Genomic DNA, 21,491 nt, shown 5'->3' on the forward strand with positions numbered 1-21,491 from the left:
GGTGACACCCCCATGCCCCCCGCCCGGCCCGGCACACCCCCTACTCACTCTCTGGAGGGCACCGAGGGTCGGCACACCAGCCCGGCCTGGCATGGGCACACCTGGTTGATGCTGAAGGCGAGACCCCCGGGGGGGACGTGGCAGCTCTGGGCCAGTGCCAGGCGCCGTTGGCACACCCGCTCCCCGTGCTGGCGGGCACAGCAGCCGCCGGGCCCGCACTCCTCGTCCCGCTGGCACCGCGCTCCTGGTGGCACAGAAAGTGGCATTAGGGGACCCGCAGCACCCCCTGGTTTAGCATCACTCCAGCTCCGCGTCCCCCCAGGCTCTCAGAGCGTGTCCCCCCCATGCCAGCCCCCCACTCACCGTCCTGCCCGGGGGCCGCGGGCTGCTGGCACTTGCCGAACATGCAGACGAGCCCGGGGGCGCAGTGGGGGTCGTGGCGGCAGTAGTGGCCCTCGGGCCGCGTGGGCAGGCACAGCCCGAAGTGCTCGTCACAGAAATGCCCCTGGGCACAGGGGGTGGCGGGGCTGCACGGGGTCACCTGCGGAGGAGAGGGGACATGGTACATCGGGGGGGGGGGCACACCGAATCCCCCACCCCATTCACTCCCTGACCCCGAGACAGGCTGGGAATGGCGCAAAACCCGATCTGTTTAAGGTGTGGGGGGATTTTAGGGGGCCAAGCGCTCTGTCAGGCTGGGGGGCTCCATCCGCAGCGCTTCTAGGATTTTTATCTCGGGAAAAGAAAACCCAGCGGCCGGGCAGGGGGGGGCAATACAAGCCGCGAAGCCCCTACAAAAGTCGTGCTCCAGGTGAGGCTCGAACTCACAACCTCGGCATCGCTCGTGTACCGCCCTATAAGTACCGCGCGCTGACCGATTGCGCCACTGGAGCGCCCCGCGCTGTCCGCCGCCACCGCGCCCCCTGGCGGCCCCGCGCCGCACCCCCGGGGGACCCCGGGATGGAGATGGACACCCCCGGATGGAGATGGACACCCCCCGTGTGACCCCGGGATGGAGATGGACACCCCAGTGTGACCCCGGGATGGAGATGGACACCCCCGTGTGACCCCGGATGGAGATGGACACCCCAGTGTGACCCCGGATGGAGATGGACACCCCGTGTGACCCCGGGATGGAGATGGACCTCCCCAGTGTGACCCCGGGATGGAGATGGCACCCCCCAGATGGGTGACCCCAGGACCGGGATGGAGATGGACACCTCGTTGATCCGGAGGGAATGACCCCGGATGGAGATGGACACCCCGTTTCAACCCCGATGGAATGACACCCATGAACCCGATGGAAGCCCCCCGTGTACCCCGATGGAGATGACACCCCTTGACCCGATGAATGACCCCCAGTGTGACCCCGGATGGAGATGGACACCCCATGTACCACGATGAGATGACCCGCTGTGACCGGATGAATGGACCCCCCAGTGTAACCCCGGGATGGAGATGGACCCTTCACCCTGCGAACATGACACCCTGTGTCCACTCCTGGTTTCAAACGGACCTCCCCGTGTGCCCCCCTGGATGGAGATGGACCCCCATGTCCACTCCCGGCTTCAAACAGAGCCCCCCTGTCCATTCCCGGTTGGAATCAGCCCCCGTGTCCCCGTCCCCGGCAGAACCCTGCGGTGACACCCGCTGCAAACCCGTCCCCTGTGACTTCTGCACCCGCCCTGTGCCCGCTCGGTGCCCACCCTGCTGCAAATCCTGGCTCCGAACCACCCTGAGCCCACCCTGGCTGTAAATTCTGCCCTCACCCACCTCAGTTCCCATCCTGGCTGCAAACCCAGCTCTGTGCCCAGCCCGAACCCATCCTAAGCCCACCCTGAGCCCACGCTGGTTCTCTTCCATCCCTGCTCCCACCCTGGCTACAAACCCCGCTCTGTGCCCACCCTGGCTGCAAATTCTGGCTCCAACCCACCCTCGTACCCCTGATCCCACCCTGAGCTCACCCTGGCTGTAAATTCTGCCCTCACCCACCCCCGTTCCCACCTTGCTCCCATCCTGGCTGCAAACCCAGCTCTGAGCCCACCCTGGCTACAAACCCCGCTCTGTGCCCACTCTGAGCCCATCCTAAGCCCACCCTGAGCCTACCCTGGCTACAAACCCCGCTCTGTGCCCACTCTGCTGCCAATTCTGGCTCCGAACCACCCTGAGCTCACCCTGAGCCCACCCTGGCTGTAAATTCTGCCCTCACCCACTCCCGTGCCCATCCTGCTGCCACCCTGGCTACAAACCCAGCTCTGTGCCCACCCTGCTGCAAATTCTGAGCCCACCCTGGCTCCAAACCACCCTCGTAACGCTGAGCCCACCCTGGCTGTAAATTCTGCCCCTACCCACTCCCGTGCCCACCCTTGCTCCACCCTGGCTGCAAACCCAGCTCTGTGCCCACTCTGAGCTCATCCTAAGCCCACTCTGAGCCCACCCTGGCTGTAAATTCTGCCCCTACCCACTCCCGTGCCCACCCTGCTGCCACCCTGGCTACAAACCGCACTCGGTGCCCACCCTGCGCTCTGGCAATCTCCGGGGAGCCCACCCTGAGTTACCCTCGAAAACGCTGACCCACCCTGAGCCCACTCTGTGTCACCCTGGCTGTAAATTCTGCCCCTACCCACTCCCGTGCCCACCCTGCTGCCACCCTGGCTACAAACCGCACTCGGTGCCCACCCTGGCTGTCCTCAGGACCCCTCACCCGTGTGTGTCCCCCCATTCCTCACCTCCTCCATCTCCGTGCCGGGGTTCCTGCCCAGCGCGGCGGCATCGGGCGGGTTTTGGGGCAGGGAGAACATCCATGCCCAGAGGTGCCCGGCGGCGGGTGGCATGAGCCAGGCGACGAGGCAGAGGACGGCGGGCGGTGTCACCATGGCGTGCTGGCGGTGGCAGTGCCAGCCCGGCCGGCCCGCGGGGTTTTTGTAGCCACGGGCGAGCTGGCACCCCGCTGCTAAAAGTGTTTGCCCGGCTAATGGGGTGGGAGGAGGCAATCAGGGCTTAAGGGATTTCCATAATTGCCAGCCTTCCCCTCGGGGGGGGCACCGGCCCCACTGCAAACAGCCCCCCCCGGGGCCAGTCTGGCTCCCGGCGCCAGCCCTGGGCACAGCCTGGGGTGCCCTGGGTGCCCCCATGGCTGGGGTGGTGATTTTGGATGCAATTTGGGGCGCCCTGTGTGACCCCACACCATGGAAATGATGATTTTTGGGGTTCTCTATGTGCTCCCATAGCTTGGAATGATTTTGGGTGCAGTTTGGGGTGTCCTGTGTGCCCCCATAGTCGGTGGCATTGGTGGCTGTGTCCCATAGGTCGGATGATGATTTTGGGCAGTTTGGGGTTCTCGTGTGTCCCCATAGCCCGGGTGGTGATTTTGGATGCAATTTGGGGGCCTGTGTGACCCCATCACCTGGAATGATGATTTGGGGTTCTCTGTGTGCTCCCATAGCTTGGAATGATTTTGGGTGCAGTTTTGGGTGTCCTGTGTGCCCCCATAGCTCGGGGTGGCATTTTGGGGTGGCCTGTGTGTCCCCATAGGTCGGAATGATGATTTTGGGCACAGTTTGGGGTTCTCTGTGTGTCCCCATAGCCCGGGGTGGTGATTTAGGGGGTCCTGTTTGCCCCCATAGCCCGGGGTGGTGATTTTGGATGCAATTTGGGGCGCCCTGTGTGGACCCCACCTAGAATGTGATTTTTTGGGGTTCCTATGTGCTCCCTAGCTTGGGAATGATTGGGGCAGTTTTGGGTGTCCTGTGTGCCCCCATAGCCCGGGGTGGTGATTTTGGATGCAATTTGGGGCGCCCTGTGTGTTTGGGGTATCCCGTGTGCTCCCCCACCCCACAATGGTGATTTTTGGGGGCCATTTGGGGGGTCCTATGTGCCCCCGCAGCTCGGGGGAGGGGAAATTTGGGGTGCCCTGTGTGCCCCCCATAGCTCGGGGTGGCAATTTGGGGTGCAGTTTGGGGTGTCCCTTGTGCCCCCACACATCGGGGTGGTGATTTTGGGTGCATTTGAGGTGTCTCGTGTGCCCCCACAAGCTCAGGGGTGGTGATTTTTCGTGTAATTTGGGGTGTCCTGTGCCCCCATGCTCAGAATAATGTTTTGGGGGGCAGCTTGGGGTTCAAAAGTGTGCCCCACACCTCGGATGATGAAATGGGGCACCAATTTGGGGTGTCCTGTGTGCCCCCACACCTCGGGGTGGTGATTTTTGGTGTAATTTGGGGTTCCCTGTCTGCCCCTATAGCTCAGAATAATGATTTTGGGGACAGTTTGGGGTGTCCTTTGTCCCCCACACCTCGGGGTGATGATGGACATGGATTTGGGTGTAATTTGGGGTGCCCTGTGTGCCCCCACACCTTGGAATGACGATTTTGGGCACAGTTTGGGGTGCCCTGTGTGCCCCCAAGGCTCGAGGTGCTGATTTGGGGTGCCCTGTGTGCTCCCACACCTTGGAATGACGATTTTGGGCACAGTTTGGGGTGCCCTGTGTGCCCCCATGGGTCGGGGTACTGATTTGGGGTGCCCTGTGCGCTCCCACACCTTGGAATGATGATTTTGGGTGCAGTTTGGGGTTCCCTGTTTGCCCCCATAACTCAGGGGGTGCAGTTTGTGGTGTCCCCATAGCTCAGAGAGATTTTGGGAGCACTTTGGGGTACCCTGTGCCCCCCAACCTCACAATTCCCTTTTTCTTTCCCCTTTACAGTGGGAACGAGAGGGAAAATTGGGGTGCAAAGGCTGCGACCCCCAAAACGGGCACGGAGGTGGGCACAGGGCTGGCACCAGCCCCGTGTTTGGGTGTCCCCCGTGTCGCCCCCTCCCCACGGGGGTGACGGGATTGGCACCTTCGCTAACGCGGCCGCGAATGGGCTGCGAGCCCGGCCCTTATCGCCCTGCCCTTATCGCAGCCCGCGGGGTCCCCCCGAGCGCGTCCCCCAGACGGTGCCACCCCCGCGTCCCCCAGACGGTGCCACCTCCGGGTCCCCAAACGCGCGGGGGGCTCCGCGCCAGCGCCCCCCCCCCCCAGCTCTGCAATACACTTCGGGTCCATCCGGGTGCACTTTGGGGTGTCCTGTGTGCCCCCATAGCTCAGGGTGGTGATTTTGGGTGTCCTTTGTGCCCCCAGACCTCGGGGTGATGATTTTGGGTGCAATTTGGGGGTGTCCTGCGTGCCCCCACGGCTTGCAGTGGTGATTTTTGGGTGCAGTTTGGAGTTCTCCGTGTGCCCCCATAGCTCGGGGTGGCATTTTGGGGTGTCCTGTGTGCCCCCATAGCCCGGGGTGGTGATTTTGGATGCAATTTGGGGCGCCCTGTGTGACCCCACACCATGGAATGATGATTTTGGGTGCAGTTTGGGGTTCTCTGTGTGTCCCCATAGTTTGGAATGATTTTAGGGGCAGTTTGGGGTGTCCTGTGTGCTCCCATAGCTCGGGGGGGTGATTTTGGGTGTCCTTTGTGCCCCAGACTCGGGGTGATGATTTTGGGTGCAATTTGGGGTGTCCTGCGTGTCCCCACGGCTTGAAGTGGGATTTGGGTGCAATTTGGGTTCTCCGTGTGCCCCCATGGCTGGGGTGTGATTTTGGGTGCAGTTTGGGGTGTCCTGTGTGACCCCACGCCATGGAATGATGATTTTGGGTGCAGTTTGGGGTTCTCTGTGTGTCCCCATAGTTTGGAATGATTTTGGGGGAAGTTTGGGGTGTCCTGTGTGTTCTCATAGGTCGTAATGATGATTTTAGGGACAGTTTGGGGTACCCTGTGTGCTCCCATAGCTTGGAATGATTTTGGGTGCAGTTTGGGGTGTCCTGTGTGCCCCCATAGCTCGGGGTGGCATTTTGGGGTGGCCTGTGTGTCCCCATAGGTCGGAATGATGATTTTGGGCACAGTTTGGGGTTCTCTGTGTGCCCCCATAGTTTGGAATGATTTTGGATGCAATTTGGGGTGCCCTGTGTGACCCCATACCATGGAAAGATGATTTTGGGGACAGTTTGGGGTGCCTTGTGTGCCCCCATAGCTCGGGGTTGCAGTTTGGGGTGTCCTGTGTGCTCCCACACCTCAGAATGATGAATTTGGGGTGTCCTGTGTGCCCCCACAGTTCAGGGTGGCATTTTGGGGTGTCCTGTGTGACCCCACACCCCGAGGTGACAATTTGGAGACCCCCTCCCCTACGTTCACCCTTCCCGGGCCATTCCCGCTCTCTCCGTGCCTCAGTTTCCCCAGCCGTGACTCGGGACACTCTGGGGGTGACACATCCACAATGGGGTGACCCCAAATTTTCCTCCCGGTGTTCCGGGACCGGCGGGGCCGCCAGGATCCGCCATCCCCCCCCATCCTCTCCCCGTGTTTGCCCAGCGGATTTGGGAGCAAATATTGACCCCGCTCCGGGACACCATCACTGTCCCCATCCGTCCCCCGCTGCGCGACATGTCGCGATAACCCCCCCCCCCCCCAGCGCCCCCCCGGGGGTCCCGGACGGCGGCTCTGCCACCCCAAAACACCCGTCTGGCGGTTTGGGGGGGGTCCCTGCACCTCCAAAAATCATGGAGGGGCTGGAGGTGCCGGGGATTTTGGGGGTTTGGGGTTTTGAGGTTTTGAGGTTTGGGGTTTGGGGTTTGGGGTTTGGGGTTTTGGGGGTTTGGGGTTTGGGGTTTGGGGTTTGGGGTTTTGAGGTTTTGGGGTTTGGGGTTTGGGGTTTTGGGGGTTTGGGGTTTTGCGGGTTTGGGGTTTTGGGGTTTTGAGGTTTTGAGGTTTGGGGTTTTGGGGTTTTGGGGTTTTGGGGTTTTGAGGTTTTGAGGTTTGGGGTTTTGGGGGTTTGGGGTTTTGGGGTTTGGGGTTTTGGGTTTTGGGGTTTTGGGTTTTGGGGTTTGGGGTTTTGGGGTTTTGGGGGTTTGGGTTTTTGGCGGTTTCGGGTTTTGGGGTTTTGAGGTTTTGAGGTTTGGGGTTTTGAGGTTTGGGGTTTGGGGTTTTGGGTTTTGGGTTTTGAGGTTTTGAGGTTTGAGGTTTGGGGTTTTGGGGGTTTGGGGTTTTGGGGTTTTGAGGTTTGGGGTTTGGGGTTTGGGGTTTTGGGGGTTTGGGGTTTTGGGGTTTTGGGGTTTGGGGTTTGGGGTTTTGGGGTTTTGGGGTTTTGAGGTTTGGGGTTTGGGGTCTGTGTCTACCCAGGGGTACTCGGGGGGAGCCGGGGAAGGACATCGGGGTGTGGGACAGTGGGGTGGGGGTGTCAGTGTGGGGGTGTCCCTGAGTGGGGGGGGGGGATCAGCCCAGAGCCCCCCCCGCAGCCCAAAGCGGGGTCACCCCAGCGCTGCCCGCAGTTGGGACAGTCCGGGGATCCCCAAATTTCACTTCGGCATCCCAAGTGGTTCCCCAAACCCCAAAAAGCAGCCGTGAGTGGGGGTGTCCCTGAGGGATGTCCGTGGGTGTGGGGTGTCTTGGATTAAGGGGTGTCCGTGACTGGGGGTTATCTGTGGGTGAGGGATGCCAGTGTTTGTGGGGTGTCTTGAATTGGGGGTGTCAGTGGTTGGGGGTATCTTGGATTGAGAGGTGCCTTGGATTAAGGGGTGTCCGTGATTCGGGCTATCCGTGGGTGTGGGGTGTCAGTGATTTAGGGGTGTCCGTGATTCGGGCTATCCGTGGGTGTGGGGTGTCAGTGATTTAGGGGTGTCCGTGATTAAGGGGTGTCTTTGACTGGGTATCAATGGGTGGGGGATGTCGGTGTTTGTGGGGTGTTTTGGATTGGGGGTGTCCGTAGTTGGGGATTATCGGGAGTTAAAGGGTGTCCATATTTTTGGGGTGTTTTGGCTTACTGACAATACAATTCCCGGCGGTAAGCACGGCTGTGCAGCGGGGGTATAGCTCAGTGGTAGAGCATTTGACTGCAGATCAAGAGGTCCCCGGTTCAAATCCGGGTGCCCCCTTATTTTCGTTACCCTTTTCGAGATTCCCTACTCTTTTTCTCACCCTTTTATTTTCCCCCCAAACACCCCAACAACGAGGGGACGGGGATGAACGAACATTCCCGAAGCCCCTGAGCGCACGGGGGTCCTGCTGCCGGCTCTGGCTCCATCCCTTCCTTTCCCTTCCCATCCCATCCCAGCCCTTCCCAGTTCCATCCCCACCCCCGGGCCCGCCCCCGGCCCCGCCCGGCTCCGGCTCCGGCTCCGGCTCCGCTCGGTGCGCGGCTCGCGGGGGTCCCGGCCCATGGCGGGGCGCTGAGCCCCCCGACCCCCACCATGCTCTGGGGGGGCTTCTTCCTGCTCTGCCTGCTCCAAGGGGCGCTGGCCGCAGGTACGGGGGGTGCAGGGGGGGCTGGGGGGGTCCCCGCAATGCCCTGGGGGTCTGTCCGGGGGTCTGTGTGTCCCCCCCCTCCCTCTGCTGAGCTTTGGGGGTGTCTCCGTGCCCCCCCCACCGAGGGTGGGGGTCCCCAAAATCTCCGCAGCCAAATTGGGGTGCCCGGACCCCCCAATCTGTGCTGGGCAGCGCTGGGATAAAGCGGGGGGGCTGCTCTCGCTGCTGGGGGGTCCCCATGTAGGATTCCCCCCTCCCCACCGTGGCACGGCTGGGGCTGAGATTTTGGGGAGCTTTTGGGGGGGTCTCTGCTCTGTGGGACACCCCACACCTGCCCGCACTGTCCCCTCTGTGCCCCCCAGGCACAGAACCCCCCCTTTATCCCTACGTCCAGCCCAGCCCTGCTCCCCCCCGTGCCTCAGTTTCCCCTCCCGGAGACCTGGCAGCATAGCCCAGCCCCGGGAGCTCATTAAGCAGCAATTAGCAATTAACTCCCATGGGGCGGCGGTGGGACCCCGCTCCCCCGGGCTGGGGGGGGCTGTGCAGTGTCCCCGTTTGGGGACAGACGTCCCGGCTGTGTCCCCGCCGTGGGCGAGCTGCCGTCCCCACCGCCCCCGCCCGCGCCGCGCCGCGCTGCCAGGAACCTCCTGATTCTCGGCAGATTTGGTCCCAAATGCCTTTTTTATCCTCCCCCCCCCACTCCCCAGCCGCGTTCCGGCCTCCGCGGGGCTCGGGGGATGCGTGCGGGGCGGAGGGAGGCGGATTTGGGCTCCTTGGCACCTGCCCGGACACCTGGAGCCCGTCCCAGCTTGGGATGCTTGGGGACACCGAGGACACGGCCACACTGGTGTCACGCTGGTGTCGCACTGGTGTCACTTCAGTTGGGGTGGCTGCCGCTGCCATTTGTGGGTGCTGTCCCCAGCTGTCCCCCCCCGGCCGCTGTCGCTGTCACCCGTCCCTGTCCCTTCCCCGCCTCTCCATCCCTGCTCACCGAGCTCAGCCCCCTCAAACTCCTGTCCCAGCCTTGCTGGGGGACACGGCTGAGCCCTCCCCGGGTGTCCCCAGGACGCCCCCCCGGCAGCGAGGGACGGAGGGCTCGGGACGCGGCCGAGGGGACCCGCATCAGCCAGGACCTGGGCGGCGGCAGCCTGGCCATCGACACCCTGCCCGCCAACGAGACCCGCATCGTGGTGAGTGTGCCCGGACCCCCGCCACGACCCCCGCCCGCATCTGTGCCCCGGACCCCGCTCTGGACCCCAGAGCTGTCCCCAGTCCGGCTCCGGTTCCGTGTGGGGCTGGATCCCACAGCCCATAGGGGTTAATTACACCCCAGAGAGGATAATTAGACCCAGAATGGATAATTACAACCCCGGCATCCCTCCCAGCCCTACCCGGACCCCCGCCCGGATCCGTGCCCCGGACCCCGCTCTGGACCCCAGATCTGTCCCCAGTCCGGCTCCAGCTCCATCTGGGGCTGGATCCCGGATCCCACATCCCACAGGGGTTAATTACACCCCAGAGAGGATAATTAGACCCAGAGTGGATAATTACAGCTCCGAGATCGCCCCGGATCCCTGCCCGGATCCGTGCCCCGGACCCGCTTTGGACCCCAGAGGTGTCCCCAGTCCGGTTCTAGTTCCGCTGTGGGGCTGGATCCCACATCCCATAGGGGTTAATTACACCCCAGAGAGGATAATTAGACCCAGAATGGATAATTACAGCTCCGAGATAGCCCCCGGACCCCTGCCCGGATTTGTGCCCGATCCGGGCCTGGACCCGCTGCCGATCCCCTCCCGTCCCCAGAGCTGTCCCCAGTCCGGCTCCGGTTCCGTGTGGGGCTGGATCCCACAGCCCATAGGGGTTAATTACACCCCAGATAGGATAATTACAGCCTCAGGATCGCCCGGACCCCCACCCAGATCTGTACCCCAATCCCTGCCCGGATCCGTGCCCCGGACCCCAGAGCTGTCCCCAGTCCGGCTCCGGTTCCGTGTGGGGCTGGATCCCACATCCCACAGGGGTTAATTACACCCCAGAGAGGATAATTAGACCCAGAATGGATAATTACAGCCCCGAGATGCCCCGGATCCCTGCCCGGATCCGTGTCCCGGACCCGCTTTGGACCCCAGAGGTGTCCCCAGTCCCGTTCTAGTTCCGCTGTGGGGCTGGATCCCACAGCCCATAGGGGTTAATTACACCCTAGAGAGGATAATTAGACCCAGAATAGATAATTACAGCCCCGAGATCGCCCCGGATCCCTGCCCGGATCTGTGCCCCGGACCCGCTCTGGACCCCAGAGCTGTCCCCAGTCCGGCTCCGGTTCCGCTGTGGGGCTGGATCCCACATCCCACAGGGGATAATTACACCCCAGAGAGGATAATTAGACCCAGAGTGGGTAATTACAGCCCCGAGATCGCCCCGGATCCCTGTCCGGATCCATGCCCCGGACCCGCTCTGGACCCCAGATCTGTCCCCAGTCCGGCTCCAGCTCCATGTGTGGCTGGATCCCGGATCCCACATCCCACAGGGGTTAATTACACCCCAGAGTGGCTAATTACACCCAGCGTGGCTAATTACAACCCCGGCATCCCTCCCAGCCCTGCCCGCTCCATCCCCGGGTGCTTCGGTGACACGCGGGGACAACGCCGCTCGCTGTCCCCTGGTGTCGAGGGGGGTCCTCGGTTCGGTGTCACCTTGTGGGACACCTCCCCCGGCTCTCCCAGCCTAATTAGCCGCCCTCAATTAGCTCCGGGTTATTTGTGGCGGCCGCGGGAGTTCCCTGCGCTCTCATTGGGGGTTGGGAGGGGTTTTTGGAGGACAATGACATGTCCCGCTGGTTTTGGTGGCACTCAGGGGACAAAGTGGCTTCTTTCACTCTGCTCCAGCTCATCCTTCAGGGACGGAGAGCAACCACGAAAAATCCCAGGGTGGAAATGTTTAAAAATACCCCAAAACCACCAGTGACGTTTTGGGGATGCTGGGGAACCGCAGGGAGGGTGTGATGGTGCTTGAGGAGGGAAAAGCAGCAATTTCCTGGGGAATTTTTGGGATCTGCCCCTGGATTGGGGCCACGGACAAGGTCACAGGTGCATCTTACCCTGTGCAAGGCCTGGAGGGGATTTTCCCCTCTCTCCTCCCAAAATACCCCAAGTTTGGGAGTATTTGAACAATATTAAATAATAAAATAAATAATGAAATCCCATCAAACTTGGGGTATTTTATTATTTATTTTATTATTTAATATTTTTCAAATTTTTATTATATAATAAACAAATTTTTCCACTTTTCTCCAAAAAATATTTTTTTCCCAAACCAATTAAAAAAGCCCCAAAGAATTAAACCTACTTTCCAAAAAAACCATTCAAAATTCTCTCCCAAATTTACCCTAAACTAAAACAAATACATTGTCCCGGATTTATCTGGGATTTATCTCGGATTTTCCCTGGGTTTTTCCTCGGTCTGTCCTGGATTTTTTCCTGGATTTACCCTGGGTTTTTCCTGGGTTTATCCAGGAATTTTCCGGGATTTTTCCCAGATTTTTTTCTGTATTTATCCTGGATTTTTCCTGGATTTATCCTGAATTTTTCCCTGGATTTATCCCACGTTTTTCCTGCATTTATCCCAGATTTTTTTCTGAATTTATCTCGACTTTTTCCTGGATTTATCCCAGGATTTTCCCTGGGTTTTCCCTGGGTATGTCCCAGGATTTTCCCTGGATTTATCCCAGGTTTTTCCCTGGATTTATCCCAGGTTTTTCCCTGGGTTTATCTCAGGGTTTTTCCTGGATTTATCCCTACTTTCCTATGCTGGATTTATCCTGAATTTATCCCAGATTTATCCATGCTATCCGGGATTTTTCCAGGATTTTTCCTTGATTTTTCCTGGATTTATCCCTACTTTTCCACACTGGATTTATTCTGAATTTATCCCAGATTTATCCATGCTATCCGGGATTTTTCCAGGATTTTTCCTTGATTTTTCCTGGATTTATCCCTACTTTTCCACACTGGATTTATTCTGAGTTTATCCCAGATTTATCCATACTATCCTGGATTTTCCCTGGATTTTCCCTGGATTTTCCCTGGATTTTCCCTGGACTTTCCCTGGATTTATCCTGTGTTTATCCCAGGTTTTTCCCGGATTTTTCCTTGATTTTTCCTGGATTTATCCCTACTTTTCCACACTGGATTTATTCTGAGTTTATCCCAGATTTATCCATACCATCCTGGATTTTCCCTGGATTTTCCCTGGATTTTCCCTGGATTTTCCCTGGATTTATGCCTGGAATTATGCCTGGATTTATGCCGGATTTTCCCTGGACTTTCCCTGGATTTATCCTGTGTTTATCCCAGGTTTTTCCCGTTTTTTTCCGGGATTTTTCCCCCGATTTTCCCCGGATTCATCCCTACTTTGTGTCGGGCACCCTCCCAGCCCGCGGTCACCCTGTGCCACCGTGTCCCCTGTCCCCACAGGAGGACAACCACAGCTATTACGTGTCGCGGTTCTACGGCCCGGGGGACGCGCGGCGCCGCCAGCTCTGGGTGGACCTGGCGGCCGCCAACGGGAGCCACGTGAGGGTGCACGGGATCCTGTCCAACACGCACCGGCAGGCCTCGGTGAGCCCCGGGTGTCCTTTGTCCCCTGGGTGAGCCCTGGGTGTCCCCCTGTGTCTCCATGGGCAGTGGGGTCCCTGTGAGAGGCTTGGGAAGTTCCAGGGTTTGGGAAGTGTTTGGGGACTCCTGGGTGTCCCAGGGATGAAGGAACTTGCAGGGTCCCTCTCTCCCACTCTTCTCTCTCCATCCCTCTCTCTCATCCTTCTCTCTCCCATCGCTTTCCCCATCCTCTCTCTCCCATCCCTCTCTCTCATCCCTTTCCCCATCCTTCCTCCCCATCCCTCTCTCTCCCATCCTTCTCTCTCCATCCCTCTCTCTCCCATCCTTCCTCCCCATCCCTCTCCCATCCTTCCTCCCCATCCCTCTCTCTCCCATCCCTCTCTCCCCACCCTTCTCTCTCCATCCCTCTCCCATCCCTCCCCCCCATCCCTCTCTCCCCACCCTTCTCCCCATCCCTCTCTTCTCCCAGCCCTCTCTCCCATTCCTCTCTCTCCCATCCCTCTCTCTCATCCCTTTCCCCATCCTTCCTCCCCATCCCTCTCCCATCCTTCCTCCCAATTCCTCTCTCCCCATCCCTCTCTCTCCCATCCTTCTCTCTCCATCCCTCTCTCTCCCATCCTTTCTCCCCATCCCTCTCTCTCCCCATCCCTCTCTCCCCATTCCCAGAGTTTTTCCCGAGGGCTGATTGTGTCTCTCCCTCTCTCCACCCCACAGAGGATTGTCCTGTCCTTTGACTTCCCCTTCTACGGCCACCTCCTGCGGCAGGTCACCATCGCCACCGGCGGTGAGCGGGGCGGGACGCGGGATCTGTGGGATGGGATGGATGTGATGGAATGGGATCCATGGGATGGGATGGACGTGATGGGATGGGATCCATGAGATGGGACAGAACAGGATGGCATGGTCAGGATGGGATCCACGGGATGGGATCCATGGGATGGGACAGGACAGGATGGGATCCATGGGATGGGATGGACGTGATGGGATGGGATCCATGGGATGGGACAGGACAGGATGGCATGGTCAGGATGGGATCCACGGGATGGGATCCATGGGATGGGACAGGACAGGACGGGATCCATGGGATGGGATGGACATGATGGAATGGGATCCATGAGATGGACAGGATGGGATCCACAGGATGGGATCCATGAGATGGACAGGATGGGATAGGATGGGATTGATGGGGTCCATAGGACGGGATGGGATCTGTGGGATGGGGTCCATAGGATCTGTGGAATGGGATGGGATCCATGGGATCCATGGGATCCATGGGATGGGATGAGGTCCATGGGATCGATGGGATGGGACAGGATTGGATCCATGGGATGGGGTCCATGGGATCAATGGGATGGGACGGGATCCATGGGAAGGGATCTATGGGATCCATGAGATGGGATGGGATGGAATTGGATCCATGGGATCCATGGGATGGGATGGGACAGGATGGAATCCATGGGATGGGATCAATGGGATGGAATGGGATCCATGGGATGGGATCCATGGGATGGGATCTATGGGATCCATGAGATGGGATGGGATGGGATGGACAGGATGGGATGGGATGGACAGGATGGGATGGGATGGGATGGGATGGGATGGGATGGACAGGACAGGATGGGATGGGATGGGATGGGATGGGATGGGATGGGATGGGATGGACAGGATGGGATGGGATGGGATGGGATGGGATGGGATGGGATGGGATGGACAGGATGGGATGGGATGGACAGGATGGGATGGGATGGGATGGGATGGGATGGGATGGGATGGACAGGATGGGATGGGATGGGATGGGACGGGATGGGATGGGATGGACAGGATGGGACGGGATGGGATGGGATGGGATGGGATGGGATGGGATGGGATGGGATGGGATGGGATGGGATGGGATGGGATGGGATGGACAGGATGGGATGCAATGCCCACAGCAGGCCCTGGGCATGGCTCTGGCACTGGCTCTACCCTCACCCCCCATCCCTGAGCCCCAGCGAGCTCAGAGATCGGGGTCCAGCCCTTCCAAGCCCTCCCTGCACCCCAAATCTCCTCGGGCAGTCAGCAGCTGCTGCTCCCTCTGCTCCTGCAGAGACCGGGGCGGCACCGCGGGGTCAGAGGGGCAACAAAAGGGACGGGTGAGGCAGGAAGGAGGAAGGTGACCTTCATCCTCTGCCCAGCCACTCCGGGGCCCCGGGAGTACAGCTCCCTTCACACTCAATCCACCCAGCTACACGCCACCCGTCTCGCCCCCCTCATGGCCAACTTCAACCCCAGCTACTCCCGAAATTCCACCGTGCAGTACCTGGACAATGGTGAGAGCAGCTCCCCCTGATCCCCCCTCGGCCAGGTGGGCTGGAGACCCTCCTGTGTCAGCTCTGTCACCTGTGAAATGAAGATTTGACTCTATGTTTCAGAAGGCTTGATTTATTATTTTATTATATATTTTACATTAATATATACTATAGATTATATACATTATTATTATTATGTTAATATACATTATTATTACAATACAATATTACTATAGAATATAGAATATATATTATTATATTACATTAATAATATTACATTAATATACATTACATTACTAATATTACATTAATAATATATATTAATATAACATATATTAATATAATATATTAATATAATATAATAATATATTATTAATGTAATATAGTAATAATATTACATTATTATATTACATTAATAATATATATTATGATATTATATTAATAATATACATTATTATTACAGTAATATATACCATACTATACTAAAGAATAGAAGAAAATATTTCATCTGAAAGCTAGCTAAGAATAGAATAAAAAAGAATGATAACAAAGGTTTGTGGCTTAGACTCTCTGTCTGAGCCAGCTGACTGTGATTGGCCATTAATTAGAAACAACCAACATGGGCCAATCAGAGATGCACCTCTTGCATTCCACAGCAGCAGATAATCAATGTTTGCATTTTGTTCCTGAGGCCTCTCAGCTTCTCAGGAGGAAAAATCTTAAAGAAAAGAATTTTTATAAAAGATATCTACGACAGTCACCCTTGAGGCAGGAACGGATCAGAAGATCCCTCTCTGTCCCCATCCCTCTCTTTTCATCCCTCTGTGTCCCCATCCCTCTGTGTCCCCATCCCTCTCTGTCCCCATCCCTCTCTCCCATCCCTCTCTCTCCCCATCCCTTCTCTGTCCCCATCCCTTCTCTGTCCCCATCCCTCTCTCCCCAGCCCGCTTTGCTCCACTCCCAGTGGCTGTGCAGGTTGTGGGGTGGAGGTTGGATGGAGCAGGGGGAGAGGGAAGGCCTGAGCAGCTGTGCTCGCCCCCAGGGACGGTGTTTGTGGTGCAGTGGGACAAGGTTTACCTGCAGGGCAAGGAGGACATGGGCAGCTTCACCTTCCAGGCCGCCCTGCACAGCAGCGGGAGGATCGTGTTCGGCTACAAGGAGGTGAGGGGACGGGGCAGGAGGGTTCCCGTGGGGCTGGGCATGCCTGGGATGTGTGCCAGCCTCTGTGCCACCCTGTGTCCCTGCAGATCCCGGTGCCAGTGCTGCAGATCAGCGCCAGCCAGCACCCGGTCAAGGCCGGGCTCTCCGACGCCTTCATGGTGCTCAACCCTTCTCCCGACGTGCCTGGTGAGCGCCTGGGGAGCTGAGCCCGCGGGGAGAGGGGTGGGATCTTCGTCTGGGGGATTTGGGGTGGGATCTTTGTCCTGGGGGTTTGGGGTGGGATTGTCATCTTGTGGGTTTTGGGGTGAAATCCTCGTCTTGGGGGGTTTGGGGTGGGATCCTCATCCTGGGGGGTTTGGGGTGGGATCCTCGTCTTGGGGGGTTTTGGGGTGGGATCCTCGTCTTGGGGGGTTTTGGGGTGGGATTGTCATCTTGGGGGTTTTGGGGTGCAATCCTCGTCTTGGGGGGTTTGGAGTGGGATCTTCGTCTGGGGGTGTTCGGGATGGGATTGTCATCTTGGGGGGTTTGGGGTGGGATCCTCATCTTGGGGGTTTTGGGGTGGGATCCTCATCTTGGGGGTTTTGGGGTGGGATCTTCGTCTTGGGGGGTTTCAGGGTGGGAGGATGCCCTGCTTGGATTCCCAGCGAGTGTGAGGAGGGCTATGGGGTTTGCCTGCCCCTCATGTTCCCTGGGACCCTTTTTGGGATCCCCTTTTTGGGATTCCTTTTTAGGATCCCCTATATGGGACCTCTTTTTGGGACCCCTTTCTGGGACCCCTTTTTGGGATCCCCTTTTTGGGATCCCCTTTTTGGGACCTCTTTTTGGGACTTCTTTTTGGGAGCCCGTTTTGGGACCCCTTTTTGGGAGCCCTTTTTGGGATCTCCCTTTTTGGGATCTCCCTTTTTGGGATCTCCCTTTTTGGGATCTCCCTTTTTGGGTTCTCTTTTCAGGATCCCATTTTGGAACCCCTTTTCAGGATCCCATTTTGGGCTCCCTTTTTGGGACCCCTTTTTGGGATCCCATTTTGGAATCCCCTTTTGGGGTGCATCTCCCCATGGCCTCACGCTCTGGCTGGAGCTTTGCCCAGTCCACAACCTGCAGGAGCTTTTCCCCCATTCCCAGCTGATGAGGATGAGGAAGAGGAGGGAAATCCAGCCCTTCCTCAATTCCAAAGGGGTGAGGCAGGAGGAGATTTTTGGGGGGAAGCAGCTGCAGGAGCCCTGGGAGGTGCCTTGAGAAGGCTGAGCTGGAACTGAGGCCAGAATTCCAGAATAAAGCAGGGATTTATTGAAAGCATCTCCTCCATGGATCCAGCCAGGGCTGCACCCAAGGTGAACCAAAATGGTCACAAAATGAACCCAAAATGAACCCAAATAGTCCCAAAATGCACGACTGCTCACGAGGTCTCACTTTTATTCTGCTCCATTTGCATATTGGATTTAATTGTCCCATTCCAGCTTTAGCCCAGGCAGTCCCATCCTTGTTTTTCTCTCTCCAGCCCACGGTGTTTGTGCTCTTGGGGCTGAGATTTGGATCATTTGTCCTTGGTGCCCAGCTGGAGCAGGAATTGTTTTGTCTCCCTGCTCTGTGCACGGAGCTCACCATCCCATAATATGAAGCCCAGACCCACACACTAAAACAGCACAGAATCTAAAAAAATATAAAAATTAAAAACTGAGGCGTCAGGGGGAGTGAGTCAGAGCCCAGTGATGTTTGTTTGGAGCTGTTTGGGAGCGGCTCAGGGCTGGAGCCTGGCCCGGGCTGGGCTGGGCTAAACTGGGCTGGACTGGGCTGAACTGGGCTGGGCAGGGTCAGCTCCCAGCCCGTTGGATGAAGATTTTTCTGCCCCAGAGATAGGACAACTGAGAGGATTTTTAAAAAAATTTATTCTGTTTTCAGTCTCATGTGAAGGGTGGGACAACACAGATGTTATCATTAACTCCATCACAACCAGAAGCCAATTATTTCCTAATTACAACACATTATAAGTGGTTTTTTGGCTTTTTTTTTTTCAGTTTTCCCCTTAACGAACAGCTGACACAAACCCCAACCCATCCTCACTCCTGGCAGCTTTGGAGAATTTGGATTTTGAGGGTGGAATTGGGAATTGAGAATGGATTTCCTACAAATCCATTTCCCAGCCCAGCCCTCCTGCAAGGGCACAACCCCACACCTGGGGCCACCTTTGCCTTTCAGCAGCTCCTCCAGAGCCTGGCCCAGCCCTGGGCAGGGGGTTTAAGCCTGGCCCAGCCCTGGGCAGGGGGGTTTAAGCCTGGCCCAGCCCTGGGCAGGGGGTTTAAGCCTTTCAGGGGGGTTTTAGCCCGGTTTAAAGCTCCAACTCCGTTGCAGAGTCGCGGCGCCGCACAATCTACGAGTACCACCGCGTGGAGCTGGACACCAGCAGGATCAGCAGCCGGTCAGCTGTGGAGTTCACCCCGCTGCCCAGTGAGTGCCCCTGCCCCTGGGCACCCCAAATGCCCCCCACAAACCCCAGCAGGCCCTGGATCCCAGCGTGAGGAGGGCTGGTGGTGGTGGTGCCCATCTCCAGGGGTTTGGGTGTTGTAGGAAGGAGACCAGGGCACCAGATGGTTCATCACAGGCCCAGTCCAATTTATTGAAGAAAGTATCAAACACTTATTCAGCAAATAATAAGCTTATGAATATTCTGTAAGCCAAGCAATCTATTGGTTAAACTATACCATGAACTCTTCCTCATTCCTTAGGGGTTACATCTCTCTTTTCTCATGTCTCTTTCACTGTTTGTTATCCTACCACAGCTAGGCCCAAGGACACGCTATCTATGCAGGTGCAGGACTTGGAATTAGCCACGGTTTTGTACTTTTCCAGTCTCTCTAGTCAGCTAAATTCCCAACATTTGGGGTCTTTGGGGTGGTGGAGGGAGGGGGTGATGGCAGCTGGGAGCAGCTCAGCCCCACCCTGGGGTCTCCAGGCTGTCCTGGGGTCCCTGGAGAGAAGCTCAGCCTGTTCTGGGGTCCCTGGGGTGCAGCTGAGCCCCACCCTGGGGTCTCCAACCCATCCTGGGGTCCCTGGGGAGCCACTCACCCCATCCTGAGGTCCCCAGCTCAGCTTGTCCTGGGGTCCCTGGGGTGCAGCTGAGCCCCACCCTGGGGTCTCCAACCCATCCTGGGGTCCCCAGAGAGCAGCTCACTCCATCATGGGGTCCTCAGGGAGGAGCTCACCCCCATTCTGGGGTCCCTGGGGTGCAGCTCAGCCCCACCCTGGGGTCTCCAGCCCCTTCTGGGGTCCCTGGGGAGCAGCTCAGCCCATCCTGGGGTCCCCAGCTCAGCCTGCCCTGGGGTCTCCAGCTTGTCCTGGGGTCCCCAGGGAGCAGCTCAGACTGTCCTGGGGTCCCTGGGGTGCAGCTCAGCCCCACCCTGGGGTCTCCAGCCCATCCTGGGGTCCCCAGAGAGCAGCTCACCCCATCATGGGGTCCTCAGGGAGGAGCTCACCCCCATTGTGGGGTCGCTGGGGAATAGCTCAGCCCCACCCTGGGGTCTCCAGCCCATCCTGGGGTCCCTGGGGAGCAGCTCAGACTGTCCTGGGGTCCCTGGGGAGCAGCTCACCCCATCCTGGGGTCCCCAGTTCAGCCTGTCCTGGGGTCCCCAGCTTGTCCTGGGGTTCCTGGGGAGCAGCTCAGCCCCACTCTGGGGTCTCCAGCCCATCCTGGGGTCCCCAGCTCAGCCTGTCCTGGGGTCCCCAGCTTGTCCTTGGGTCCCCAGGGAGCAGCTCAGCCTGTTCTGGGGTCCCTGGGGTGCAGCTCAGCCCCACCCTGGGGTCTCCAGCCCATCCTGGGGTCCCTGGGGAGCCGCTCACTCCATCCTGGGGTCCCCAGTTCAGCCTGTCCTGGGGTCCCTGAGGAGCAGCTCAGCCCCACTCTGGGGTCTCCAGCCCATCTTGGAGTCCCTGGAGAGCTGCTCAGCCTGTCCTGGGGTCCCCATGGAGGAGCTCACCTCCATCTTGGGGTCTCCAGCCCATCCTGGGGTTCCTGGGGAGCAGCTCACCCCATCCTGGGACCCCCAGCTCAGCCTGGCCTGGGGTCTCCAGAGACCAGCTCACTCTCACCCTGGGGTCTCCAGCCCATCCTGGGGTCCTCAGGGAGCAGCTGACTCTGTCCTGGGGTCCCCAGCTTGTCCTGGGGTTCCTGGGGTGCAGCTCAGCCCCACTCTGGGGTCTCCAGCCCATCCTGGGGTCCCCAGCTCAGCCCATTCTGGGGTCCTCAGGGAGCAGCTGATCCTGCCCTGGGATCCCCAGCTCACCTTGTCCTGGGGTCCCCAGCCCATTCTGGGGTCTCCAGCCCACCCTGGGGTCCCCAGCCCACCCTGGGGTCTCCAGCCCACTCTGGGGTCCCCAGCCCATCCTGGGGTCTCCAGCCCATTCTGGGGTCCCCAGCCCATCCTGGGGTCCCCAGCCCACCCTGGGGTCTCCAGCCCACCCTGGGGTCCCCAGGGATCAGCTGGCCCTGTCCTGGGCAGTGTCGGGTAGCCGTCTTGTGTTTCCCTCTCTGTTGCTGTCCGCAGCCTGCTGCACCGTCTCCCCATCTCTCCCCTCTATTTTTGTCCCGCATGGCCTGCCTGCAGCACCGGAGCTGTGAAACGTGCCTGAGCTCGGAGCTGACCTTCAACTGCAGCTGGTGCCACGTCCTGCAGAGGTGCTGCCCCCATCCCCTCTCCCCTGCTGCTTTTTCCATCCTTTTTCTGGGATAATTTCCCCTTTTTTGTTGTTTTTTGGGGCGCTGAGTGCCGCTCTCGGCCCCACAGTTGCGTTCAGCCGTGACCTGATCTCCAATTCCAAGCCACTCCAAAGCTGCATTTCCTGGGGGTTTTTTTAGTCCTGGAGCAAGCTGGGACCTGAGGCAGGACTCAGATTTTTGTCAGCGAGCTTAAAAATGACGGAAATTTGTCCAGATTTGGGTTGGGATCGGTGGAAGGGCAGGGAGGGGACGGACAGCAGGGAGGGGACAGCGCTGGGGACAGCCCCTGTTTGCAGGAATGGGGCCAGCAGAGGTTTGGGGTGGAATTTTGTGATTTTTTTGGGGTTGCACGGAGGACGTGGAGCTGTCCCTGCTCTCCCCCAGCTCGGGCAGGGCTGTGCCGAGCAGGTTTAATGAGATGGAGCTGCAGGGTTGATTGAGAGCCGG

The 21,491-nt window shown here is 58.5% G+C and overlaps 1 protein-coding gene and 2 non-coding genes across 3 annotated transcripts in view; 2 read left to right on the forward strand and 1 right to left on the reverse strand.

Moving 5' to 3' along the window:
* Positions 1-803: 803 nt before the first annotated feature.
* TRNAI-UAU (transfer RNA isoleucine (anticodon UAU)) lies at positions 804-893 on the reverse strand. Its single transcript is given in 2 exon segments — positions 804-839; positions 856-893. It is a non-coding gene; the product is annotated as a tRNA-Ile (tRNA).
* Positions 894-7,829: 6,936 nt separating this feature from the next.
* On the forward strand, positions 7,830-7,901 carry TRNAC-GCA (transfer RNA cysteine (anticodon GCA)). Its single transcript has one exon. It is a non-coding gene; the product is annotated as a tRNA-Cys (tRNA).
* A 231-nt stretch (positions 7,902-8,132) lies between these two features.
* PLXDC1 (plexin domain containing 1) overlaps positions 8,133-21,491 on the forward strand; it is a 36,126-nt gene continuing 22,767 nt past the window's right edge. The window contains exons 1-9 of the mRNA XM_064733720.1: positions 8,133-8,271; positions 9,337-9,461; positions 12,744-12,887; positions 13,599-13,672; positions 15,084-15,193; positions 16,215-16,333; positions 16,420-16,519; positions 18,683-18,778; positions 20,921-21,002. Coding sequence (XP_064589790.1) covers positions 8,217-8,271; positions 9,337-9,461; positions 12,744-12,887; positions 13,599-13,672; positions 15,084-15,193; positions 16,215-16,333; positions 16,420-16,519; positions 18,683-18,778; positions 20,921-21,002 — 905 coding nt within the window. The 5' untranslated portion in view covers positions 8,133-8,216. The remainder of the gene's footprint in view (positions 8,272-9,336; positions 9,462-12,743; positions 12,888-13,598; positions 13,673-15,083; positions 15,194-16,214; positions 16,334-16,419; positions 16,520-18,682; positions 18,779-20,920; positions 21,003-21,491) is intronic.

The sequence above is a fragment of the Zonotrichia leucophrys genome, chromosome 27 (genome assembly GCF_028769735.1).
Source record: "Zonotrichia leucophrys gambelii isolate GWCS_2022_RI chromosome 27, RI_Zleu_2.0, whole genome shotgun sequence".
In the NCBI taxonomy this organism is placed as follows: domain Eukaryota; kingdom Metazoa; phylum Chordata; class Aves; order Passeriformes; family Passerellidae; genus Zonotrichia; species Zonotrichia leucophrys.